The 24,136-nt window shown below is 38.3% G+C and overlaps 1 protein-coding gene across 2 annotated transcripts in view; it reads left to right on the forward strand.

The window, feature by feature from the left end:
• Positions 1-24,136, forward strand: part of nlgn1 (neuroligin 1) — a 462,861-nt gene that overhangs the window by 210,145 nt on the left and 228,580 nt on the right. The window contains exons 3-4 of one of the 2 annotated variants that reach the window (XM_079674266.1): positions 6,071-6,130; positions 16,274-16,426. In XM_079674266.1, coding sequence (XP_079530392.1) covers positions 6,071-6,130; positions 16,274-16,426 — 213 coding nt within the window. The remainder of the gene's footprint in view (positions 1-6,070; positions 6,131-16,273; positions 16,427-24,136) is intronic. The other variant, XM_079674267.1, reaches the window with a different exon arrangement.

The raw sequence follows: 24,136 nt of genomic DNA on the forward strand, positions 1-24,136 counted from the left end.
TGCTTCCCGACCGGCTTTTTGGGATTGTTGCAGAGTGTCAGAGAGCGTGAAACTCCTCTTCATCAGTCTGTGATCAATGCGGATGGTGGAAAGAGGAATCTATGAGAGGAGAAGAGGGAGATGGACAGAGAGAAAACAAGCTGCGAAAGACAGAAAAAGACAGGAGTATAGATTATAGACTCAGCAACTGTGTTATACGTATCTTCTGAATTGAATAATGGAATGGGGCACGCACTGAATAGGAATACAGAAAGTCTGTATATGCTGTTTCTGATGCTATCTCTGTTGTGTCAATTTCACTACAGACTCATGGATCCAAACAATGGATATATTTGAAGATTTGAAAACAAAGGCCAATTTTCTAACTATTACTCAATCTGTTTACATGAGTTTACAGACTGACCTGGTTTACCATTGAACCTTACCCACTTACATCAATGATCAATTGACTGTTAAATGAAAGATTTTTACTCACATTTCAATCATTAATTTCAGTTTTACTTCCAAACAAAGTTGGTAAGATTTTAGATACACTTTTTTGTATAGCCTTTCTTTGTTTGACATTTACCATATTGCTGTTATTCACAGATGTGGGTACATACATCATTTACATCATAACTGTTGCTTCAATCACTCCACCAATGCCAGACATGTCAGTTTGGTCGAACAACTTGTGTTTTAAATGTTTATTACCAGCAGGATATAGTTTGAGTTTGGCAACTATAGAACACAACCTCATCACTCTCCGCATATATATTTTTTAAATAGAATATGAAGGAGTAATGATTAAATAACTAACCAGTTTACGGGTGGATTGTCCAGGAAGAGGGAAAGTTGTAAAGTATTGCATCTTAAATAGAACAAAAGACTTAGGATAATCTGTGAATAATGCATGTAACGTGTACTTGCCATTCTAGCTTGAGTTGACTGACTTAACTAGCTCCCAGGCTTCTTCAGTGTTAATAAAAACAGGTCTCACTTACTGTTCAATGTCATAAAGCAATTAAGCATATTTTGCTTCAAATCTGATCTCACTTACAATGTACAAAGTAATAGAGGCCACTGTTTTATTTGTTTTGTTTGTTTTTAAAATGTTACTTTTAGTCATTGAGTGATGGTTTTATCTTTGACTGTAGGGTAGGAAAATATATTCTTAACACAGTCCACCTATCAGCCTTTTCTTGACTTGCCTGATTTAATATCTGAATCATTGTGTGACCGGAAGGACTCAAGGTAGTAGCCAATAAAGGGGTGGAAAAGCCGGAAGTGCCTGATTACAAATCCAGTTTTTCCACTTGAGTTAAGTGTCTCGCCATACATGTTGGCCCTTTGTAGCCATTGTAATTATGTTGCACACCCATTCATTGTTAGTGTAACCCTATAAAACAAAGCCAGAATACTAATGGTAATAATGGAATTTGACTGGGTCTAGCAATTATGGCGTTCCCTGATTCGTACATTTGAGACAATGTCAGTCCCTTGTTATGTAAATGTGTGTTAGGGTTAGGGTCCACAAAGAGTCATTGGAAGGCCAGAGAATGAAGACTTTCATGTCAGATCCCTGGTACCATCTTAAGACTGAGAGAGGGGTTACTACCTGTCATTACTTCCATTTCCATTTGTATCATGCACAAATATAGTTCTCCAACAATGATAAAGAAGGCAATTAAGGTGTTGCCATTAGAAATATAAATAAGAGAAAGAAAGGGACATAACATGAGCATAACTCTGGGAAAGAACAGAGTATCTTAGAATGTAAAGCGGAGAAGGTAAAAATAAATATAGAGTGCGGTAAGACAGACATAAAGTCAGATGGAGAGAGCTGAAAAGTTTCAAGTTCCTAATCAGTGAACAGAACTGCTGCCAGCTGAGACCTCGCCGGTTTCTCTCACACACACACACACACACACACACACACACACACACACACACACACACACACACACACACACACACACACACACACACACACACACATATGCTCCATTGACAGGTAGGGGAGTGCAGGTCAGTGTCAGGCCTCCTTGCCACTGGGCAGTTTTGAATTGACACCTGATTGCTGTGTGATGTCTCTCTGTGAGTGCATTCATGAGTGGGCGACTATCTGTCTGTGTGTGTGTAGGTGTGAGTGTTTGTGAGAGATAGGAGCTGTCATGCAGCTGTCATGTCTGCTCTGATCCCCACTAACCCTCAGTCAAACAACATGCCACTGTAATAGCAGCACATGTGCCATCCGGAGAGCCGACACATCGATCAAAGACATTTTCTTTGATTCTTTTCAGTCTCTAGTTGCCCTTAACTAATTCCTCATTTTCTGTCCTGTTTCACTAAGGCACTGGTTTACAAATAGTTTTCAACCAGTGTGGTGTCTGTTCAGAACTGGCTAAATGCTGAACATGTTGAAGTGTCTTTGGGCAAGATACTTAACCCCGTAAGTATTACCTTAGGCATGTCTACGGTATTGAAGTGCATGTAAGCTGCTTTGGATAACAGTGTCAGCCAAATCCCATGTTATGTATCGGGCTAGGGCTAGGGTTAGCTTTAGGGCTAAGGTTCCTTCTCAAGAACTGTTCATACAATTAATTTGCGAGCAATATATTACAATTTAAAGGACCAGACAATGATTATATTTATGTACATTGTGTAGGAAATGTTCAACTATAAATCTAAGTTTAAGTTTGAACTAAGTTTTGAGTAGGCATCTACTTCTACCACCACCAACACCAACATTCCCCTTTAGAGGAAGGGTGAAAAGCACAGCAAAAAGTATTGGACCCAGATCAATACAATGATTCTTGAAAAACAAGTTGCAGTAACCCTCGGTCAGAAACAAAGGTGAAATACATAAGAGCTGGTTATTTCCCAATAAAGGCATAAAGGTCACTTGTATGCCATAGCTATTTAAGTAAAGCCTTAATTAGGCGAGATAATTTGCTTGGTTTACTAATTTTAGTGTTGTTTGTCATAAGTCAGAAACTGGTGATATACACTTGATTCTGCATTCAGTAGGTCTGCTCATGGTATTAGTTAGGGAAATTCTGTAATGCTTGCGCATAAAAGTGAACTGTAGCCAATGAGCCGCAAAGACAACATGCTTAACTTATTATTCAGAGCCCCGAAGTCATGCTAAGAACGTACCAACAAACACAAACATTCCGAACGTTGAAAGTTGAAAAATAAGACACTTTGTTAAAGGAATTTTGGATAGGAGACTGAAAATCCCCCAGTCCATTCCCATATAGGAGGCAGGTTCATGGTTAGTGTTAGGAAGCACTCTTGTATAAACACTATGTAGAAGTCAAAATAAGATGGTTGAGAACAATATTCTATCACTCCATTAACAAGTTACTTTAGAGATGTTTTCAATAAAGGCAGTAGAATAAGACAATATTCTCAGAAACAAGGCATGCCACAAGGTGAAATAAAAAAACTGAAGTCATACAGCATTTAGACCTTGCCACAAGGTCTCTCTTTGTCAGTTTAATGTTGTTTCTGATATCCAGGGACTTCTACCCCAAGGAGCATTGCAGTTGTTGCAAGAGCTGATCGTGAACCACCTTTTTTTTATTCCTTTAATCTTTCAAATAAATGCCACCCTGACACATTAGGACAAGAAAATGTTCTCATTGCGACCCGGTAGCAGATAACATATAGTGAATGTGAGGCTTATTGAAAACTAATCCAAACCCCAATAGTGTCATTAATCTAGTGTCATATTTCTGCTAAACTGCATTTAGGGTCATCTGTATTTGCCAATTTGCCCAACATGTGCGCATGCTTTGATAGGCCAAGATAAGGACATTAAAAGGATAATGGCAATAACATCAAAAGTATCATATTTTGTAATGCTTGTTGTATGTTTAAGTGTTTGCACAGAGCCTTTGCGTGTTGCTTGGAAAGCTATCTCCCTATGCAATACTCCTTCTAAACAGGTAACACTTCCCCAGACAGCAGGCTGTGTTTCTTAGACGTTTCACATTTTTTAAAGAAGCGATGCTCATGTCTCGGTGCTTATTCAGCACATAGAAAGCACAAGTCAGCTCTAGCTTATCAAATTGCTTGTCAGATTCACAAAACAGAGCTGGGAGACTGCTCAAGGAAAGAATGATATGCAAGGAGCCGGCTGCTTTAAAGTCACCGGAGAGAAATGGTTGCCCTTAAAATAAACCACCACTATGTTGAATGATGGAGGAATTATGACTCATCAATATGAGCTTCTGACTCAAAGTATCTTGAACCTTTCCAGTGATTCATCTCCCAATCTGTATCACAAAAAAGAGATGTTCAAACCAGCAAATCTTTATTGAATTATTTCCTTTTACAAAGACAATTCTTTTCAACATCGACCTTATTCACAGAATGCGCCTTTTAACCTTTGATGTTGAAATTGACTGCTGTGAGTTTTATGAAGTCAAATGGATGGAATTAGATGTACACAGAATAGTTGGGTATTTGGTTTGGTGGCTAATGAAGATAGTTTTAGAGTATTGGAGTGGTCATTCTGAAATAGTAGATTGGGTATTCGAAGACCCTTGGTGTCACATGTTGTTAAGTAGCCTTTCGTGTGTGTGTTTGTGTGTGTGTGTGTGTGTGTGTGTGTGTGTGTGTGTGTGTGTGTGTGTGTGTGTGTGTGTGTGTGTGTGTGTGTGTGTGTGTGTGTGTGTGTGTGTGTGTGTGTGTGTGTGTGTGTGTGTGTGTGTGTGTGTGTGTGTGTGTGTGTGTGTGTTTGTGTGTGCTTGTGTGTGTTTTCCCAGTATGTTGTTCTATGTTTCTGGGGGTCATGCAGCTTTTATTTCAGGACTGCATGTATTCATATATGTTTCTGAGTATCTGTGTACCTCTCCGTTAGTGTGTTGTTTGTGTCTGAGTGTATATATGTATGTCTTTGTTATTTTTGCTCAAGATAGTCTGTGTTAATGTGTCTGCATGTACACAAAAGTTACATTAAGATTAAAATGTGTTGGTTTTAGTAAAGAAGCAGTTGACCACTTTCCCTGTGCAACTATCCAAGGTTTTTCTCTTTACAAGAAAACCACCATGCATGAGAACATTTTTGGACAACCTGGCAATAATGCTTATTTGCTTTCTTGTGGCGAGTTGGAGAAGAAGATTGATGTCACTCATATGTCAATATGTAAACTATATTTTTACATCCAGGAGCCAATTCACTTAGCTTAGCCTAGCCAACAAGTCCCATCCAAAGGTAACACAATCTCCAGCAATCTATAATTAGCATGTTATATCTTGGGTGTAGTAACTTCATCATGTCCTCTCTATACAGAAAAGCAAATTCCCCAAAATGTAAACTTCCCAAAAACTATTGAAAGTATATTTAGTTTTATCTGATATCGAATTTTATGAATTACCCAAATTGAAATTGTGTGCAAGGTTTTACTTGTTTATTTCCAACACGTTATATTCTGTGGTTTTCATTGGCAAAATGAGAAAACTTGTTTACAAAATAAATCTACAAAACTATTTTCTATTTTTTCGTATCTGCTGTCCTCATCTTTACCTCGATCCGTCATTTAAATGTTCTGATGTCAGCTATGCTTCACAGCAGCACCCCTGCAGTGAAATGTATACATGACATTGAGTGTGCGTGTTTCTATGTTACACACTTTACACACTCTGATAATACAACAGGGGGAGTTTGTCACATGCTTCTGTTGAGTGTTTTTTTTATAATGCTGTTTCTTTTACAGCTTTTGTCTCTGCCACAGTGATCATTTCCAAATGTTATGATATTTCTGATATGTTTAATTGATGCTTCTGTATGCACTGTTTCAAAGAAGTTTATGTCTTGTGACCCTAAGAGATTGACCCTCAATTTTTTGCTTCTTTTTTTTTAAAAGTCCCTCTTTTCTTGCTCCTTAACTTTCTTAATGAACTCTTATACAGTACATTCCTACTGTGTGGACTTTGTGGTAATGTTTTCCCAAGATTTTTCCAAAAAAGGGGCTAGAAACACTAACTGTTGATACTTTCTTATCTTTTGAGAGCATCTTTTGAAGACTGTGTGTTCTTGATCACCCTGTTTTCCTCCATCTTCTCCTTCTTGGTCCTATAGGTCCCCTTACAAAGAAACACACTGATGATTTAGGTGATAGTGACCGCACGGACGACGAAGGTATTTTTTACCCCCGATGCCAAACTGATTTGCATGACAAGGGAATCCAAACTTACCCTTTCTCCTCAAATTTTTATCTTCTTTGATTTTCTTACATTTCTTGTCCTTTTTTTGAAAGTGATGGACATTTTCTTTTTGCTCTTTACTCGTAAACTCTTTTTGGGCTGGATGTGTTTTGTCCTTTTCAGCTTGATGTCTAAAGTTTACATGTTTACCACCATCCTTTGATATTAATACCGTAACATAGATTCTCTGCTTGGATTTGCTGTGTCCTTTTACGTTTCCTTTTCTATGTTGCATCCCACCAACAGATGAATTAACTATTAACCCTTTAGCCAGTTTTAACACATTTTTGCATGTCTCTTTTCTTTTACACCGTGTCGTATAAACTAAGATCATGTTCAAAAGACTGGCTTGCAACTATACTAACACTGAAGACTTGTTCATGTTTTGGGCGTCAAACCGACAAACTTATTCAAGATAGGTCTAAAATGAACTCAGAGAACACATCCAAAAATAATTGAGTAGTACAGGATGTGAGCTAACTGTTAGATTCAAAACCCAACTTCTAGGTAGCCAAATGACTTTTTTTGTTGCTATATAAAATGCTGGCCTGGCTAGCAGACTTCACAGACTTGGCCATAATTAGCCAACATTTGGGCAGAGCGGATTTCAAGTGACATTACTGTCATTATGGTTTAAAGTGGTCATCTGGGCTCTCTGTTTCGATTCTTTTTTGGAGAACACACAAGGAAAACACAAAGATGAAAGATACTAAGTTTCTATTGGATGGTCATTAAGACAAACTGCTCATGTGGCTTGTGTCAATCCAACTATGTTATTTTTAAATGTTGAGGTCCTCTCATGCAGCAGATTGTCATTTAACTTTTAAAGGCATCTTAGGGAAACTGAACTGCTCAGGAGGCAGAAATATTATATCTATTAATCACAGAACCAGAGTTTCTGTGATTAATGCACGGAGTCAAGAGGAAGTTGAAGGTAGCACTTGTACTAAGTTTCATCAGGAGCCCTAACCCTAGTTACATGTCAAATAGATGATTTGATGATAACATAAAGCTTTTTGGTTTTCCCCCTTCCATTCCAATAACAGTGAAGATCAAAAGTGTAAATACACAAAACCAATCAAAATGCTGCATGCCAAATTTTACTTTAGAATGATACATCAAAATATAAGGAAAAAAATGTGCTGAAAATGTTGGGACCCTTATTAGTAGATAGCATTTGCCCAGTACCACCCAACAGCTGAAGCCCACAGGATGAGGTTGAAAGCACTGGAAAAGTGAACCTTGAACTAGGATTTCCTTTTTTCCTGCAGTGAAATGTTAATCATGTATTTTGTATTACTAACGCAGCAATATGCATTAAAATGGTGTTACAGGTAAGGATAGAATATACTGTAAAGGTCTTTTTCATCAATCATAAAGATACAAACTAAGCTATTCATACTAAAATTGTGCTCCTTAGCTCCTTGCTCTAGTTTCTGTATTATTCTGACAAAAAATCCTATATGTGCTAAATATTTGAAATGATCTCTCTTAACACCAATCGAAAACGATTCTATAGTGGGATTAAGGTTCAGCCATCCGGGGCCGGGATGGACGGATGGATTAAGGTGATTACTCCAAAGTTTTGTTTAACTATGACTTGATTGATCCCTTACTACGAAAGTAATCCACACTAGTCTTGTTTACCACACTGTACCTGTTGACATTAGGTAAGAACAATGTTTTAGACATGTTGGTTACAACATGTTTCCATGGCCTTCACTAAATGTTTGGCACTAAAAAACATCTTCTTACGATTCTGACACAGAGTCATAAAACCACCAAAATACCTTCTGTTGTCGCTTTTAAGGTATTTAAACCTAAATGAGAATCAGGCACTAACATGTAAAAAAAGGGCTTCTTAACCTGTTAAGGGAGCCAAACCGAGATTATAGGCCGAAATGTTGCAATCCCTCCTCCTAATATTGAAATTAATTGCCATTTTGAAGCCAAAACAGTGTTCTGGAGAGCTATTAATCTCAATAATACAAACACATCAACCTTTACTTAGTCGTAAACAAGCAGTCCTTTGAAAACTCCTATTAGGAATAAAATATCCATGATAAAGCCTGAGATAGAGTCGTATCCCCTTAAGGCCGCTCGAGTGCATCTTCAATGACAGGCAGAACGTCTTAATAAGGCACCTTCACTGTATAATGTGACGAAGTAAACAGCAATTACATCCAAATAAGGCTCACAACCATTCGGATCCCTTTGATCTTTGCCATTACGCTGTTTTCTGGGGGCTCAAACACACGGTCACACACACCAATAAGATTAGAGAGTCACATAGATCTATTGAATTAAATCCCGGCAAGCTTCAAATATTATCTCCAAAAAAAGATGCAGGGCAGACAACTAATCCAGTTGAATACATACGGAAATATGCTGGAGGACACACACACACACACACACACACACACACACACACACACACACACACACACACACACACACACACACACACACACACACACACACACACACACACACACACACAAACACACACACACACACACACACACACACACACACACACACACACACACACACACACACCCTGTCATTATGTTGCTCTAACCCTGTTCAGCTAGGGTCCAGTGATTCTTAACGTTTGACCTCTTGTCACGTTGTAGATGCAAACTCATGACTGAATGAGTGAACCTAACCTTCCCACTCTGCAAATCTTGGATTTAACAATCTCTTTATACTCAGTAAAGCTGCTGTTTGTAATCCTTTCGTACCGGGAATAGAGATGTAAACAGGAAAGTCCCTGAGAGCTGAGGATTTGTTAGTTTACAGCGGATATTGCTGGAGTGGTTAAAAGTGGGTGTACAGAAGTGGAGATGTCGTGAACTGTGGGATCCACAAGGCTCTTATAGGGCCCCTGGTACCCTATATAAAACATTATACGACATTACTTGTGAGATATTAATCTTCCTACACTATGGATTTATCACTTTGAGTGTGGAGGGCACACGGATATGGATTTTGTGACAGCATAAGGACAATCCTGGAGCTGAGGAAAGGATGATAAAAGATCAACTGTGGAATGTGTTACCTCGTCCTCAGGCTCTGCTGATATTTCAAGTTCAACTCCAACTATTGAGGCTGCTTGATATCAGAGGGGTAAAAGTCAAACATCCTTTACCACTACAGCTCACAATTTAACAGTGGAGAATCCAGTACTCGGATCATGTACTTGAGTAAAAGTAATAGTCCCAGAGTGTAGGAATACTCTGTTACAGTAAAAGTCCTGCATTCAAAATGTTCCTCAAGTGAAAGTAGAAAAGTATTCTCATCAAAATATAGTGAAAGTAGCGACAGTAAAAGTAGTCATTGTGCAGATTGGTCCATTTCAGAATAATAGATATGATATGTTTTGTTATGATTGATCATGAAAGTGAACTCAAAGCTGGTAAAGGTGCAGCTAGTTTGAAGGACTTTGTATACTGCAGGGTAGCTTGTGGATTTACTCCAGGTGGAACTAAAGTCTGATTTAACACTTGATTATATTTCACATTATTCATCCACATCTGTAAAGTAACTAAAGATATTAAATACATGTAGTGGAGGAAAAGTACACAATTTACCTCTGAATAGTAGTGTGGTAAAAGTACAAAGTATAAAATGGAAATCCTCAAGTAAAGTCAAGTATCTCAAAATTGTACTTAATTCCAGTACTTGAGTAAATCTACTTAGTTAGTTCCCATCTCTTCTGAAAATTGACCAATTTATGTTTGCTCAAAATTAACAATGACATGGAAGGATTAAGACTACTTTTATTGACAAGGAAAACAAATCCAAAAGCTAAACCAACCAATAATGGCTCTGCAGAGCAGTTAAATACTGTACGTTGGCGGGCCATCCAAGTAAGATATAAGGTCAATTCAACTGCAAATGCAGAAAAAAACTGCTCTTCTCATTTAAGATCCGGCAATTCAACAAGGGTGTTTTCATGACATCTGAAGTTGAAACTGACATGTTCTCAAAACAAATCTAAACATGAACCTCTAACCATTCAAATAAGGCTTTTCAGACCGATGATGATAACCCTAACCCTAGCCGGGTCATGTTTAGGCATTTGGAAATAATGTTTCTGACAGCTGGCTCTGTCTCCTGTGTAAAAATCAAACACTCTGCAGACTCAACCATCCATTAAAAACTACTAACCAAGCTTTTTGCACAGTTATACGTTATATAACTGTGCTTCTAAAGCCCATACACTGTATGAAATAAGGACATCGTCTGGGTAACGTCCCCATAGGATTCTAATGAGTTTATGTGAGCTCAATGTAGGTTGTGACAACACATAACTCTGAGCTAATCCATAAAGTTGTCATCAAATTGGTAATAATCTTTAGAGACCAACCGTTTGTTTCACCAGCCTTTACATTGTTTTCACTTCTGCTGAACATTTTGGCATTTTGTAATAGGGATCGAGAGAAATGACTCATTTTGTAGACAGTCTCTAGTTTTTATTTTATTTATTGGAACAAAATTATCATAAAGCACAACATGTATTATATTTGGTTTTGATAACGTTCAATAACTGCCAAAGATGTTGAATCAGAGCCTCCTTATTTGTTAGACAGAATTGGATTTTGGTCTTTGCAAATGTGAAACAGGTTATTACTGTATGGTTACTCCATCAACATGAACTTCTAAGGTCTTAAAAGGATGATAATTACTCTCCAATTTGTAATCGATCACTTTTCAGAATAAAATAAAGATAGGTTATTTCAATACACAGTGCCTATAGATCACTGATGACATGCAATGAATAAAAGTAAAAAACGAGGGTTCATCCAAAAAAACACTTATCTAATTTATAAGCCTTTATTTGCAGATGTAATACAATGTAAAGCAAATATGCTGTTGCTTATGGAGAAAGTGAATTTGCCACAAAATCTGCATGTTATTCCTCGAGTGTGCTGATGTCATCTTAGACATGTCAACAATAAGTTGCATCAGCACAGTTGCACTGATTACACAAGAGCATTTCATCGAGAAGCGTTTGCATTGGCGTTCACCACAGGGCCTCATTTTGTTCCTGTTGGTTTCTACAGAGACACCCTGTGGATTTGCTCCCTGCAGCAAAAGGCTGGAGCCAAGATTACAAAAAAACACCTCTGCTCCTTGTGTTTGCTTTTGGTTTGATAAGTCCTCTACACCGGCAGAGGGAGAGGATACCGAAGTTGTTGCAACAGCCCGAGGGCATCTCTCAGGGTTTGCTCAGAGCAATCTAAAGCACCTGATTCTCTTTGATCATAACCTCATCCTCAAGGAAGCAGATCTACTCCATGTTGGCATGTAACCTATACAAACTCACCCACACTCAACCCTGGAAGGATTGAATGGTTGAATCACTACAAGGTAGCATCTCATTGTGGCTCTTCTCAAAGCAAGCTTTCATCTTGCTGCAAAAAACCTTGGACTACAATTCCCACCTGTTTCTAATCCCTTTATTAAAATAACTTAAGGTTAAAGTATGTAAACAAAAATAATTAAGAACAAATTGATATCGATCTGCAAGTTACGGAAGAACATGAATTCTGCCATCAGCACAATGACGATGAATTGATCATTCAAGGAGAGAGGCGTTCAGATGTTTCTGCTCAAAGTCTTGCTTTGGCAGCCCATTAAAATATGCCAGGGAACCGTAGCAAGCTGGATTGCATACACCTAAAACCTCGAGGTACAGTGTGTTCAATACACACACCGGGGCTTGTTTGAGACAGTATATTCAGGTAAATCCATCAAATGTTCAAACATTGCCAAGAAAATTTCCTGCTAACCTTACCTTATTACTGCTGACCTTCAGAGCTGAACAAGAAGAGACAGCCACGCTGGAAGGATCCCACTGCAGCAGAAATTAATATATTAATGTAATACTTGAGAGCACATATTCACAAACAGGAAACAGTGTGGTACCATACAGCTTCTACAGAGTATACAGATATGAGAAACTAGATGTGAAATAATCCATGTTTATGCTTTAAGATACCATTTATACATGAATCAGAGCCATTAATCATCTTCATCTTATTCTTCATCATCATCATCATTTTACATTTTGGAATTAAGTCTTTTGATGTCATCTTCTTCATCATCATAATTATCATGGCTGTAAAATTAAACTCATCGTCAGCCATCATTATTTCTTATTAGCATCATCTTGTCGATGAGCATTACCATCTTGGTATCAACACCGTGATCTTGTCTTTTCTAATTAGCTTATTAGCTTATATCTTCATCAAAATCATCTTTACTTTTGTGGCTGTCACCATCAGTTGCATAAACTACAACATCACCTGGTTGTTGCTGTCATCAACATCTAACAGCTGTATGGCTGTTTGTGACTTTGAGGCCAACCTTGGCTGGCATTATCTTACCGTTGTGGATGCTATGCACATCAACATTATCAATGTCATGGTTTATCTTCAACATCAATATCAGCATCAGCAGAAGCACCATCATGGTTGCATCCACCACCACCATCATAATCATCTTTGTCATTGGGACATCAACATCATCATCAACTGCATGGTTGTTTTCATTGTTAGCACAATGTTCAACACCAGAATGATATTTGCATTACCATCTCGTTGACATCATTGTTGTGGTTGACTTCCACATCATCATTTATGGTCATTTATGGCTTTATGTCCATACTTATGGTTTCCATTGTTTCTATGGTTTCCATTGATATGTTCATCAACATCATCAATGTCATGGTTTGGCATCAACATTAAGATCAGCAGCACCATAATGGTTGATTCCATTATCAATGTCATCTACATAACTTCCAACACCACCATCATAATCATCCTTGTCATGGTTGTGTCATCAAAACCATCATCAGTGCCAGAGTTGTTGTCAGCGACATCTTTACTACCATAACGTGGATAAACATTTCCATCCATTTATTAATATCATCATCATGTTTTCCATCACTGGAATAGGAAACATTATTATTGTGATCAGCCTTATTAACATGATGGTTATCACCATTGTCATCATGGCTAATAACCATCATTAATATGTTGACGATTTGCGCATTAAGTGTTCTTCTGCGAGGGTACACGAGTATATCTGGACTGTGAGCCGCACACATGGACACACACACTACTTCCATAATCCCCAGACCTTTTTTGTCAAGCCATCCAGAGGAGAGTTATGATGTGCTGCTACTTTGTGGCCGCTTCCTGCTGCAAAATAGGGATCAGAAAAACTAGGAGTAAAAAAAACAAACAAAGGACAGAGAATGATAGAAGTGATGTAATGAACTGTGCACCGAGAGAAATGGAGGGAAAGGACAAACACAAACACACAAGGAGACTGCACTTTGCCTATACGTGGATTGTCGATCAACCCTTGTGTTGTGTTGTGTTCGAAAGCTGTTTCCGTTCATGGTGTTCGCGGGTCAATTTTGATCCATGATTTATCTCAGTCCAAAACACTCAAAAATAATGACTATCATACAATATTGTTTTTACTACATCATAACTAACTTATAATGTATTCACTCATTGTTTTCCCTACTGTGAAGAGAGTGGATCATTATTTTTATCTGACTATAATAGACTAATATTAGAATCCAATTTCCCCAAAAAAGTCAAAGTCAAACCAAATTATACACTTTTTTTTAGAGAGACCTTCAGACTTGGCCAAAAAATTAGTTTTGTGGTGTTTATATAGCTGTTGTGGAAGATATCAGGAAGCCTTGTTGCGATAAAAAAACTAGAGGGTAGTTATTATATAATTCAAATTTCAAAAGTGTCACAAGAGACCCATACACAATATATGGGTTAAGATATTCTTTCTGAGGATGGGTCTTTTTGATCTTCTATGTAGTCTTATATGTAGAAACACTGTTATATTTAGTTTCCATCTGTAATTTCCGCTGCATTGTGTCATATTTCCTCAGTAATCTTTTAAATGTTCAAACCTAACCTTTAATTTGCTGTATTTTGCCCCTTTATTACTGTTTCCTGTGTATCTTCACTTACTCTATGAATAAAATAAAAGATGAGAAATAATCATGAAAAAAGTCATACACAAGCGAGTTGAGGGTAAACCCACTTTTTTGTTTGTTGCCAGAGTAGCGTTGTTAATATTTAAAACACAGTGTTATTATAAGATAATAGTTAATCAAAGGGAGCATAGTGCTGTGCATTATTAACAGAAGCATATTTTTCCAAAATTTAAAAGCATAAATGTGCCACATTGTTACTGTGATCCAGGTCATCCAGAGTTGAAGTTTTCTCCAGAGGTGTACGCACTATTTTGTCCAGCCGTTGGGTTGCGTGCATTCTAAACACACACTGTAGGAGAACTTTAGAACACAAACACTAATGTTCTGCCTCTCTGGCTCCCTTAACGACTGAAGATCTCTTTTGAACTCTCTTGTCTCAAAGGTAACGCTTTTCTATTTTCTTGCTTGGTTAATTTTTAATTCCGCACAGACTCACTGGTCTCTCTCTGGACCCCGAGTCCCTCAGTGGTAAAACATCAGTGGGATAAACGATGTGCGCCGCGCCATGTACCGATGGAGATAGTTAGGAAGCCAGATGAAAAGCATCGTCTCGGAGATGCAGAAGATGAAAGTGTCTTGAACGTGGGTTGCAGCATACTGTTAGATCTGCGAGTCGTCTCATGCTTTTTGCTCACAATCCAGAAAGTGATAGAACCGCGTCAAGGGCTACATCTTTACAACCCAGAGCTCCTTTCTTCCCCTATAATCTGCCAGATTTAACCCATTTTAATACGGCTAATTCCTCTAACAACTGGCTCAAGATTCCCCTTACTTTGACTTAATATTTTACACACCTACAGAAAATATTATTATGTGCAGAAAGTTCAGGAACCATCTCCTGCTTTGTTGGAATGTAAGGCGTTTCAGTATGAATACTCATCATCCTCTGCATATTTTATGTAGCTATATACAGGCTTGGGAAGTAAATGGATTACAAGTAATTGGATTGCATAATTAGGATATAAAAAAGGTAACTGTATTCCTTTTCAGTTACATACAAAAATGCATAATCGTATTACTGGTACAACTTTAAAAAATGGGGATTACTAGAAGGATTACAGAGTTACAATACCTTTTAAAGAGGCCCTGTTATTCATTCTGGGGTTCTCTCTTTCCTGATGTGTGTTATAGCTGTTAGTGCATCGAAAGGGTCTGCAAGGCTAAAACCCCACATTTCCCTCCAGAGGGAGTTTTATTGCTCTATTTTCATTGCATTTGATATTGAGGTAGGGTTGGGTTATCTGAAACAGGAAGTTATCCGGTTACATTTCTTTATTATATGATTCTTAGGTTAGTTTACAGATTTGTATTAAATGTAAGAAAGTAAACCTTGCTACTGTACACATGGTCTTTTCACACTGTAATGTATGAAAATTATTGAGTTGTAATTTAAAAGCTGCATCAACATCCTGTCCTTCAAATTAACAAAGCCTTTAAATTATTTATGAAAGACAAGTGTCCCATTCAGTTTTTACTTCTGTTGCCACTGGGCTCATTTATATTCACAAAATCAAGGCAAACCTTTCCTACAGCTAAACAACTGCGAATTGCTAACCTGAATACAAATTAACGTTTCAATAGAGCGGCGCTTGTCCACAAAATCGTTCAACCTAATATGCCATTTTCTATTAGATTTCCTCCAGATTAATCGCAGTTTTACCTCAACATGATATGACAGGTTAGATTGCCACTCTTGCATGTTGACAGTTCATTGCCTGGAGGAAAATTAAAAGCCCTGGTACTTAATATCCTGTTTCATTAACACCTGTATGGATTTAAATATACATAAATAAGGAAAACTCAATCAACACAAACAAAAAGTGTTAGTCGAAAAATGACTGGTTTGACGCCTCAAACTAACAAGATCTCCATGTTAAAAAGTCAGTGTGCCAATATTACCCAGAAAAAAATAAAATAAACAAGGTAGCCAAAGCCCCCTAAAGTGTTGAAATGTCATCTCTGGCTGTCACCTTCAATCTGTCATCTAATCACTCGTTCTCCACTTCCTCCTCTTCCTCCTCTTATTCCCCCCTTCTCCAGACATTAGGGAGAGTGGAAGCCCCAAGCCGGTGATGGTTTTCATCCATGGGGGCTCCTACATGGAAGGAACAGGGAATATGTTTGACGGCAGCATCCTGGCCAGCTATGGAAATGTGATTGTCATGACTGTCAACTACCGGCTGGGCGTCCTAGGTAAGGAACCTGCTGCGTTTGGAACACAAACACTGTTGTCATGTTCTTCTCTTTTCTTGGCGATAACACAAGTTTAGGCTACTTACTAAATGTTGTTGGTTACATGTGCTGCTGCACTTATTTACCCTTGACGTTAGCTTAGCATAAAGTCTTATGTTGGGAACGTTTTAACATCTTTCTTTCTCTCTTTCTTTTTATGCATTAATCGCTCCTGGTATTGCAACATATTCCTGCTGGTAACATTCTGAGATTTAACTTGAGTGCCAACACTAGAATTGGACAAATCCGGACTGCTTTTCTTTTCTCCTTCTTCCCTTTCCTTTTCTATTCTTCTTGTGTCCTCTTCTTCTTCTGTCTGTCCTCTTGGTTATTGAATTAGCTGCTTGTGATTTTCCAGATCATTAGTTATGTATGGTTCTTATTCTAAGGATTGATTTAAAGTGCAAATATCATGCTATTTTTAGGCAATAGCATAGGTCTCAGATATATACAAATATATAAAAAACATGTCTATGAAGTGTTTTGCTCAAAATACCAAACAGATCACCCATTCTAGCCATGCCTCATATCCAAAAAAAAGGAGGGGGCTGAGCTCATGCGGGGCCCGGCAGCTACTGTCTAAACTAAATACTGCCGTGATGAAACGCCATATCATGGATTATCAAGGATTATTTCTGAAACAGTATGGAGCTCAAAGGCTTTCTCTCTTGCCGGTTATACCACAAGGTGAGTTCCTTTTTATTTCCTGCTTCTTCACACACATGCTCTGTGCAGTACAGGTTAGCTCTGAGTGTTAGCGATGCTAATGTAAACGCCGACCATATCACGTCCAAAACAATTGGGCATTGTTTCTGATAGCAACGTTTCTGATAGAGCCGTGGGTGTAAAGCCAGCCTACATTTCCGATATTGCGTCATATCGGACGCAAATCTGGATCAGCTCCGTTGTAGCCCCGTTTTTAGAGATTTGGGTACGGAGGAAAAGAGAGATTATTTTCTGATGCTGCGTGAGTTCCCCGACACACCGGGGACACATATTTATGTATAAAAGACATACAAAAGTGCCTTTTGCATGATAGGTCCCCTTTAAAATCTGATCTGTTTGGTTTCATTGGTATTTAGTTAAGTTAATAACTGGTACATAAGTGGTTTGTGCAGCTGATGTATGCTTTGTTAACTACAGTTATTACATTCATATCCAAGGGCTGGATTTGTATCCCTGAGCATTGGTTTTGATTTGTCCTTCTTTTTATTATGGAGTATGAAGTAGGTAAAAGGAAGGTGGTGGCGAAGTCCATAGGGACTTGGCTTGGCAACTGGAAGGTCACCAGTTCAAGTCCCGAAAAGACCAAGTGCTACCGAGGTGTCCCTGAGCAAGCACCGTTTCCTACACTGCTCCCAGGGCACCGTACATAATCACAGCCCACTGCTCCTAACACTAGGATGGGTCAAATGCAGAGAAACCGTTTCGTTACATAGTACCTGTACTACATAATGACAATATTTTGAATCTTCAATCTTCCTCTTCAAAAGCACAACCAAAATATTCCAACTAAATGTACCTGGAAAAGAACCACCATAAAAGTTTTTTTTTTTTCAAGGACGTTGCGATATCTGACCTATTATTTTGATTATCCACAAATACTTTTGCAGCGACAAACTTCTCATCTTATATCTAGTCCATTCAACACCAGTATTTTCGATTTGTTGGATTTGCTGTTTGCATATTCTGTTCTTCCTCTACTGATACATGTATTTGTTGAAAATCTATTGCAATGCTTATACTTGGACTCTGGGATTTGCCCTACTTACTACACCATTTTCATAAATCTATCATGGCAAATTATCTTCTGATCTCCTCGTCATCTCTCCCATCAGTATAATTCCTAATTCCTTTTCCTCCTGTGTACGGAGCCATGGCCTCACCCTGAGGGCAGGTATACTTTGTGACACATGACGGAAACAAAGGTTTGCTGCCTCTGAGCTAAATGAGATTATGCTGTCATTTGTTTTGATGAAAGGAATGATTCCATTGCCACGTAGTTTTCGTTCCAGGTTTTTTTTCTTATTGAATATGCAAGAACAAGAAAATAGGGCTATATCCGCCTTTTGATTTACAGTACTAGACTTCCATGTGTGTATTTGTGTGTGTGTATTAACAATGGGCATAACAGCTTGAAAGTGAATCTCAAGAAGCGGAGACAGAACAATGTTCCCTCATTAATCAATCAGACCTTAATCGTTGTAACATGAGTTATATATTAATTTGTTCAAATTGAAAATATGTTGTCTTGCAAACTTCTGAAAAAACATCTGAGAGATAGAAATCAGGCAATGAAAACATTTACTAGATCCCAGCAGAGCAATTGTGCTTCACGAAATTATTTTAGTGCTGAAATGTCAGTGTTAACATGTTAAGCCTGTGACCTAAGATTTTCAACGACATAATTACTCTGTAGCTATGTTAGTTTGACAATAAATAACCTTGAACATTGAACCTTTTAGCTAAAGACATTAAGGTCCTGCACAAATCGTGATTTATAAAGTGGACAACAAGCCAAGTACACGATGCATGAATTGGTCATTAAATGTGATCTGATCCTCATCCAAGTCACAATTATAGACAAACACAGTAAACTTGAGCTACTAACATACAAACATTTATAACCTTTAATCAACACATTTGCGTCACTGGGGGACAAGCGCTCCTGGTAGCTAAGATCATACCTGAACTTTCAGAAGACTTTTGGATCATTTTTTCTCAAAGAACTGCTTCAGAATATCTCTCTTTTGAGACAAAAAATAAATAAAAGCATGACTCAACATAGGCAGGTTTGAAGTCTTTACTTACAAAAAGAGGAGCAAAAACGCAAAGATTCCTGCTGGCAAACTCGGCAAAATGGGTTAAGCTGAATCATATTTTGGGAAAACAGGCAATGGTAAAAAACAAAGGCAGATTCCGGTACTGGTAGGCGATGACAAACATGTTGGAGAGCTGAAGTTCATGGCATAAAGACATTGGCAATGAAGTGGTGGGAATGGACCTGTATACAAACTATCCCCCGTCTCTCTCTCTGTCTTTTTGATGAGCTAGCTTTTTACTGTGTTGGGCCTCTCGGTGTTGAGAAACGGTGGGTTACGTATTGGAACCCTAGTTCTATAAGCACAGGCGGAGCCCTCTACCTTGGGGCCCTGTCTTTCCTATGCCGCTCGCTGAAGAGGGTGTAGGATGACAGTCAGGAGGCGTAGCCGCCTTATATACTGTGCAGCCTGTGCGCCATTCAGGTAGGCTCCATGTATTTGATTTTCACATGCAAGAAACCAAACTGAATTGATCGTGCAACATATATTATGGCCTTATTGGTTAATGTGCAAGTTCATTTAGCTGATGCTTTTATCCAAAGCAACCTTTTATTTTTTTTAATGAATGGCCAAGGTACAGGCAAAACAGGTAGGTTCTAGTTTGTGATGGAAGATATGTAGCCTTTCATCTGTCCGGATGTCAATGGAGAGCTCGGTTCACCATTTTGGAGCTAGGATAGCAAACAGGCGTGTTAGAGTTGAGAGGTACTTGGGTCCAACTTTCATTGAGGCAGTCACAAGCCAATTGGTTGATGCAGAGCGAAGTTCAAATGCTGGATTGTGGTTTAACCATGTTCTGGATGTAGACATGAAATCACTCTGTCTCAGCAAGGTAGGCCAGAAAAACCTGGACCAGAACCTGCGTTGCCTTCTGGGTCAGTAAGAGATGTATCCTCCTGATGTTGCAAAGAGTGTATCTGCAGCTGCGGGTTGTATCAGCGATGTTAGAAGTGAAGGACAGTTGGTAGTCCAGTGTCAGTCCCAGATTCTATGCAGTCGAGGGAAACAACAGCTGTGTCGATGTTAATAGAAAGTTCATGGATTGGGAAGAAGAGCAGTTCTGTTTGATTAGATTGAGCCTCAATTGATTTGCGGATATCTACTAATATAAGTCCATTAACGCTCATGTATGGAAGAATTTAGTTTTCAATCAAGCCTCTATAGATTGGTCTGTGACATTTGTAAAAAACTGTAAAATGTTCCCAAATGACAGGGAACGTTTACATACCATGTTGACCAATGGTGTTGGTCATTTTGTCACTGTATGGTGTGTTCATTTTTTATATTTATTCTTTAGTGATTACTTCGAAAAGACCTTTAAAAAATCATCCCTGAAGATTTTGACAAGCTCTTATCGTGGCTGCCCCATTTTGCCTGACATTTCACTCGGTACGGAACATTCCTGAGGAAAAAAGACTTCTACCACATACCATGGTTTAGATGAGAATAATTGACAGACCTAAGGTGATTCCCATCCACAAGGCTCCACAAGATACAGTACTACACAACTAAAACGATTATTGACAAGAAGACTACAAAAGCAGTGTTAAGTCATTAATAACTTTCAACTGTCTCCCACACTCATTATTATGTTGTCCAGCGGGCAAGTTAGCATCCGTTGCTTAAAGTGAGCAGTTGACCCAGTCAGCCATTGCAGCACCTGTTCGCTTGGAGATGGTGCTCTGCTGACAGAACTCCCTAATTTCGCACCAGTGATTTTTCTCCTCGGCTTAGTGTGTGTGTTTGTGTGTCTGTTAGAGCGAGCGCTTTGCAGGAAGCCATTAGTGGCTTTAAATATGCAGAGCTGCTGACGCGAAGCTGTATTTATCGTTTGGTTACAATGGATTTGGCCATAGGGCACGCATATAGTATGCCGCTGTCAGTGTGTGTCCACTGGTGTGTACTAACGTCTGTTTTTAATGAATTAAAATGTTGTCCTGTGTGCATATGGGTTGTTAATGGAACACATGGTATAGTGCTGTCAAAGTGTCATTTCTGAGGTTGGCCAGTATTCATTGCATTCGGTATCTCATTCAACCTTAGTTTATAATGGGACATTCTGCTGTATGGTTGGTTTTGTTTTACTTAACACTTGAACTATTTCAAGAAAAAAAATTAAGTACTTTATCATCCAGTATTAGATATTCAGACAAGTGAGAAGTGGTGCTATTTTGAGGGGCGCTAAAAGGCAGTTTCCTTATTATCACGTAAAGGTCTGTCCTGCCCTAAACAGCTATCCTCAACTCTCTCCCCAATAAATAAAACATAACAATGATTGCCAAACAGATATAAATATATTTGTAAGGAGTTTTTAGTTGCCTACTAGAATAGAGTTCATTTTTTGTCATTGCATCATGCAGGTAAAACGAAATACATTTAGAAAAAACTATCCTCATACTGCATTCACATATACATTATAATAATATTATAGAATAGTTATAGAATAATTACATACATACATACAATTAACAATATATATAAAAAAACAGGACATTTTATTTTGCATCTCTCAGTTGGACCTTTGTATATGTAAATTAATTAATTAATACAAATATTTTATAGATATGTATATATGAATAAGATAAATAAATATATATATAAATCACATTAATAATAATGAATGAATAAATAAATAGATGAAAAATTATGAATATAATAAATACATGGCTGGTTTGATGTTTGACGTTATTCTTGTATGGCTCTTGGGTAAAAGCTGTATTTAAGTCTATTTGTTCTAGATTGAACGGACCTTAAGCTTCAACCAGAGGGCAGAAGAGCAAACAGAATGTGTCAAATGTGGACCATTTTTGTCCTCTGACAAACACAAAACCCCAAAAGTAGATTGTAACTGCCTCTACATGCATATAGCTTGTTGGTTGTACCTTCCAGCAGCGGACTGTGCCTTTAAGGCCAGGCTAGTGCGGTGTTGAGTTTGTTTCGGCCCAGCCAAAACCTTTAATCATGCTGATTGATGAGGTGCATTTCCCTGACTCAAACCTTCTCCAAATACCCTTTCCATTCCAGCCATACATCAGCCATTCAGCCAATTCATCAAGCCTCTGATTGTTTTAAGATATACCTGGCCAGTAAAATATCAATTTCTCTGCATGCCACTGCTTCTCTAACTCGGCCCTGCTTTCAGCAACACAATCACATCTAGGCTGGCTACAGCAGAGAGGTCAGGCAGGAACATGGCCAGCAGGCAGGCAGGGGGAGGAAAAAGATGCAAGTGTTCTTGTTTAAAATCAATGTTATTGGATTAATGTGCTAGTTAACAAATAGGTAATGTATCAATCAATCAATCAATCAATCAATTAATTTCAGATTTCGTGACAGTTGCACCATATTAGAGTTCAATTACTTTTTATATAAACACAAGTTAAAGAACAATTGAGGCAGGACTTCCTCCGCAGTACAGAGACCCTCTGAAGACTCAGGCTCATGGTAAAGACATAATGAAGCTTTCGAAGCATCCTTTTCAACCAAAACAGTCTGGAAGCTATCAAAGGAAGCGCTGTTGATGGAAATGTTGATGGGAACGTTGATGGAATTGGAACACTCTGGAAGCAATCTATAAAAACTTTTTGTCAGATGGTGCAGCCATGTTTTTGGGTAGCACACTAAAACTAAACTCCAGATATTCAGTCTGACTCTTAGCTTATGCTGTTAGCTTGTCCATTTCATTAGCCAGTGATCTTCTGTTGCCTTTGATGAGAGGTTGGAGACACGGTTTATATCAAAATGTTTCCATGAATCTGGACCCTGGACCCACCTTTGTCTCTTTAGTCTACCCTGCATCCTCAAGGTCCCTCTCACAATTGTAATGGGGGTAGCCCTTGTTTCAATGCTAGCTGGTGTCAGCTCGGATACATGAGGATAAGTCAAAATGAATAATTATCAAAAGAAAATGAAAAGCTTAAATTAACATTAGTTTTGTCACTGTCACTCTGGGTGTCTCATGACGCTCCAAATGCTGACACATTTCACACTTTTTCACCATTTAGTGCACACTCTGAAACACAAACATCAGATTATCTAGCAGTGCTTTAATTATGTCCACATTTCGCCTCACAGGCGTTATCCCAAGTACTCTTTCCAAATATTACACTGTCTCCCTTCCTCTCCCTGTCTCATAAATCTTATTTCCTTTCTCCCTCTGCATTAATTGGGCATTCTCTTTCCCCGTACTCTTTCCTCCTGGCTAAGAATTGAGGACTATTATTTTCATGCTTATTAATGTATTTCCCCCTGAAACAAATATCCCAATGATTTGGGTTCATTACTCGTTATATAGACATTTTTATTCATTGGGATAAACCCCTTGAGATGCACCATCTCGTTTTCAAGGGGGTCCCGACAATAGCAACAACTTACAGACATACATAAACAAAAAGACAAAATGCAAAATATGACACAAGAAAAAACACATACAGTCTGTAAAGTGAAATTCAAGCAATGCACACAATAATTATAATTTGAGACAGTCGAGCAAATCAGTTTCATCAATATCAGTTAATAACAAGTACAGACCAGTTGAAAGTGAGATAACAATGCATGTTTAAATATACCCAATGTCGCAAGAGATCTAATAGCAGCAGGTAAAGTATTCCAGTCAGTTGGGGCTTTGAACATGAACGCTCTTCTGCCAATCAATTTTTTAGCAGAGGGGACAGAGAAATAAATCTGAACAGAATGTCTATCTTGATGATTTGGTGAGTAGGGTACAAAATACTGCTTTAAATAAGGGGGATAGTTAAGATAAACACATTTAAATATCAGCTGAAGCCAATGCGTGTGTCTTCTTACATTTAAAGAAGGCCATTTAAGTTGGTTAGACATTGTGCACTGA

The sequence above is a fragment of the Notothenia rossii genome, assembly GCF_949606895.1.
Source record: "Notothenia rossii genome assembly, chromosome: 1".
Lineage (NCBI taxonomy): Eukaryota > Metazoa > Chordata > Actinopteri > Perciformes > Nototheniidae > Notothenia > Notothenia rossii.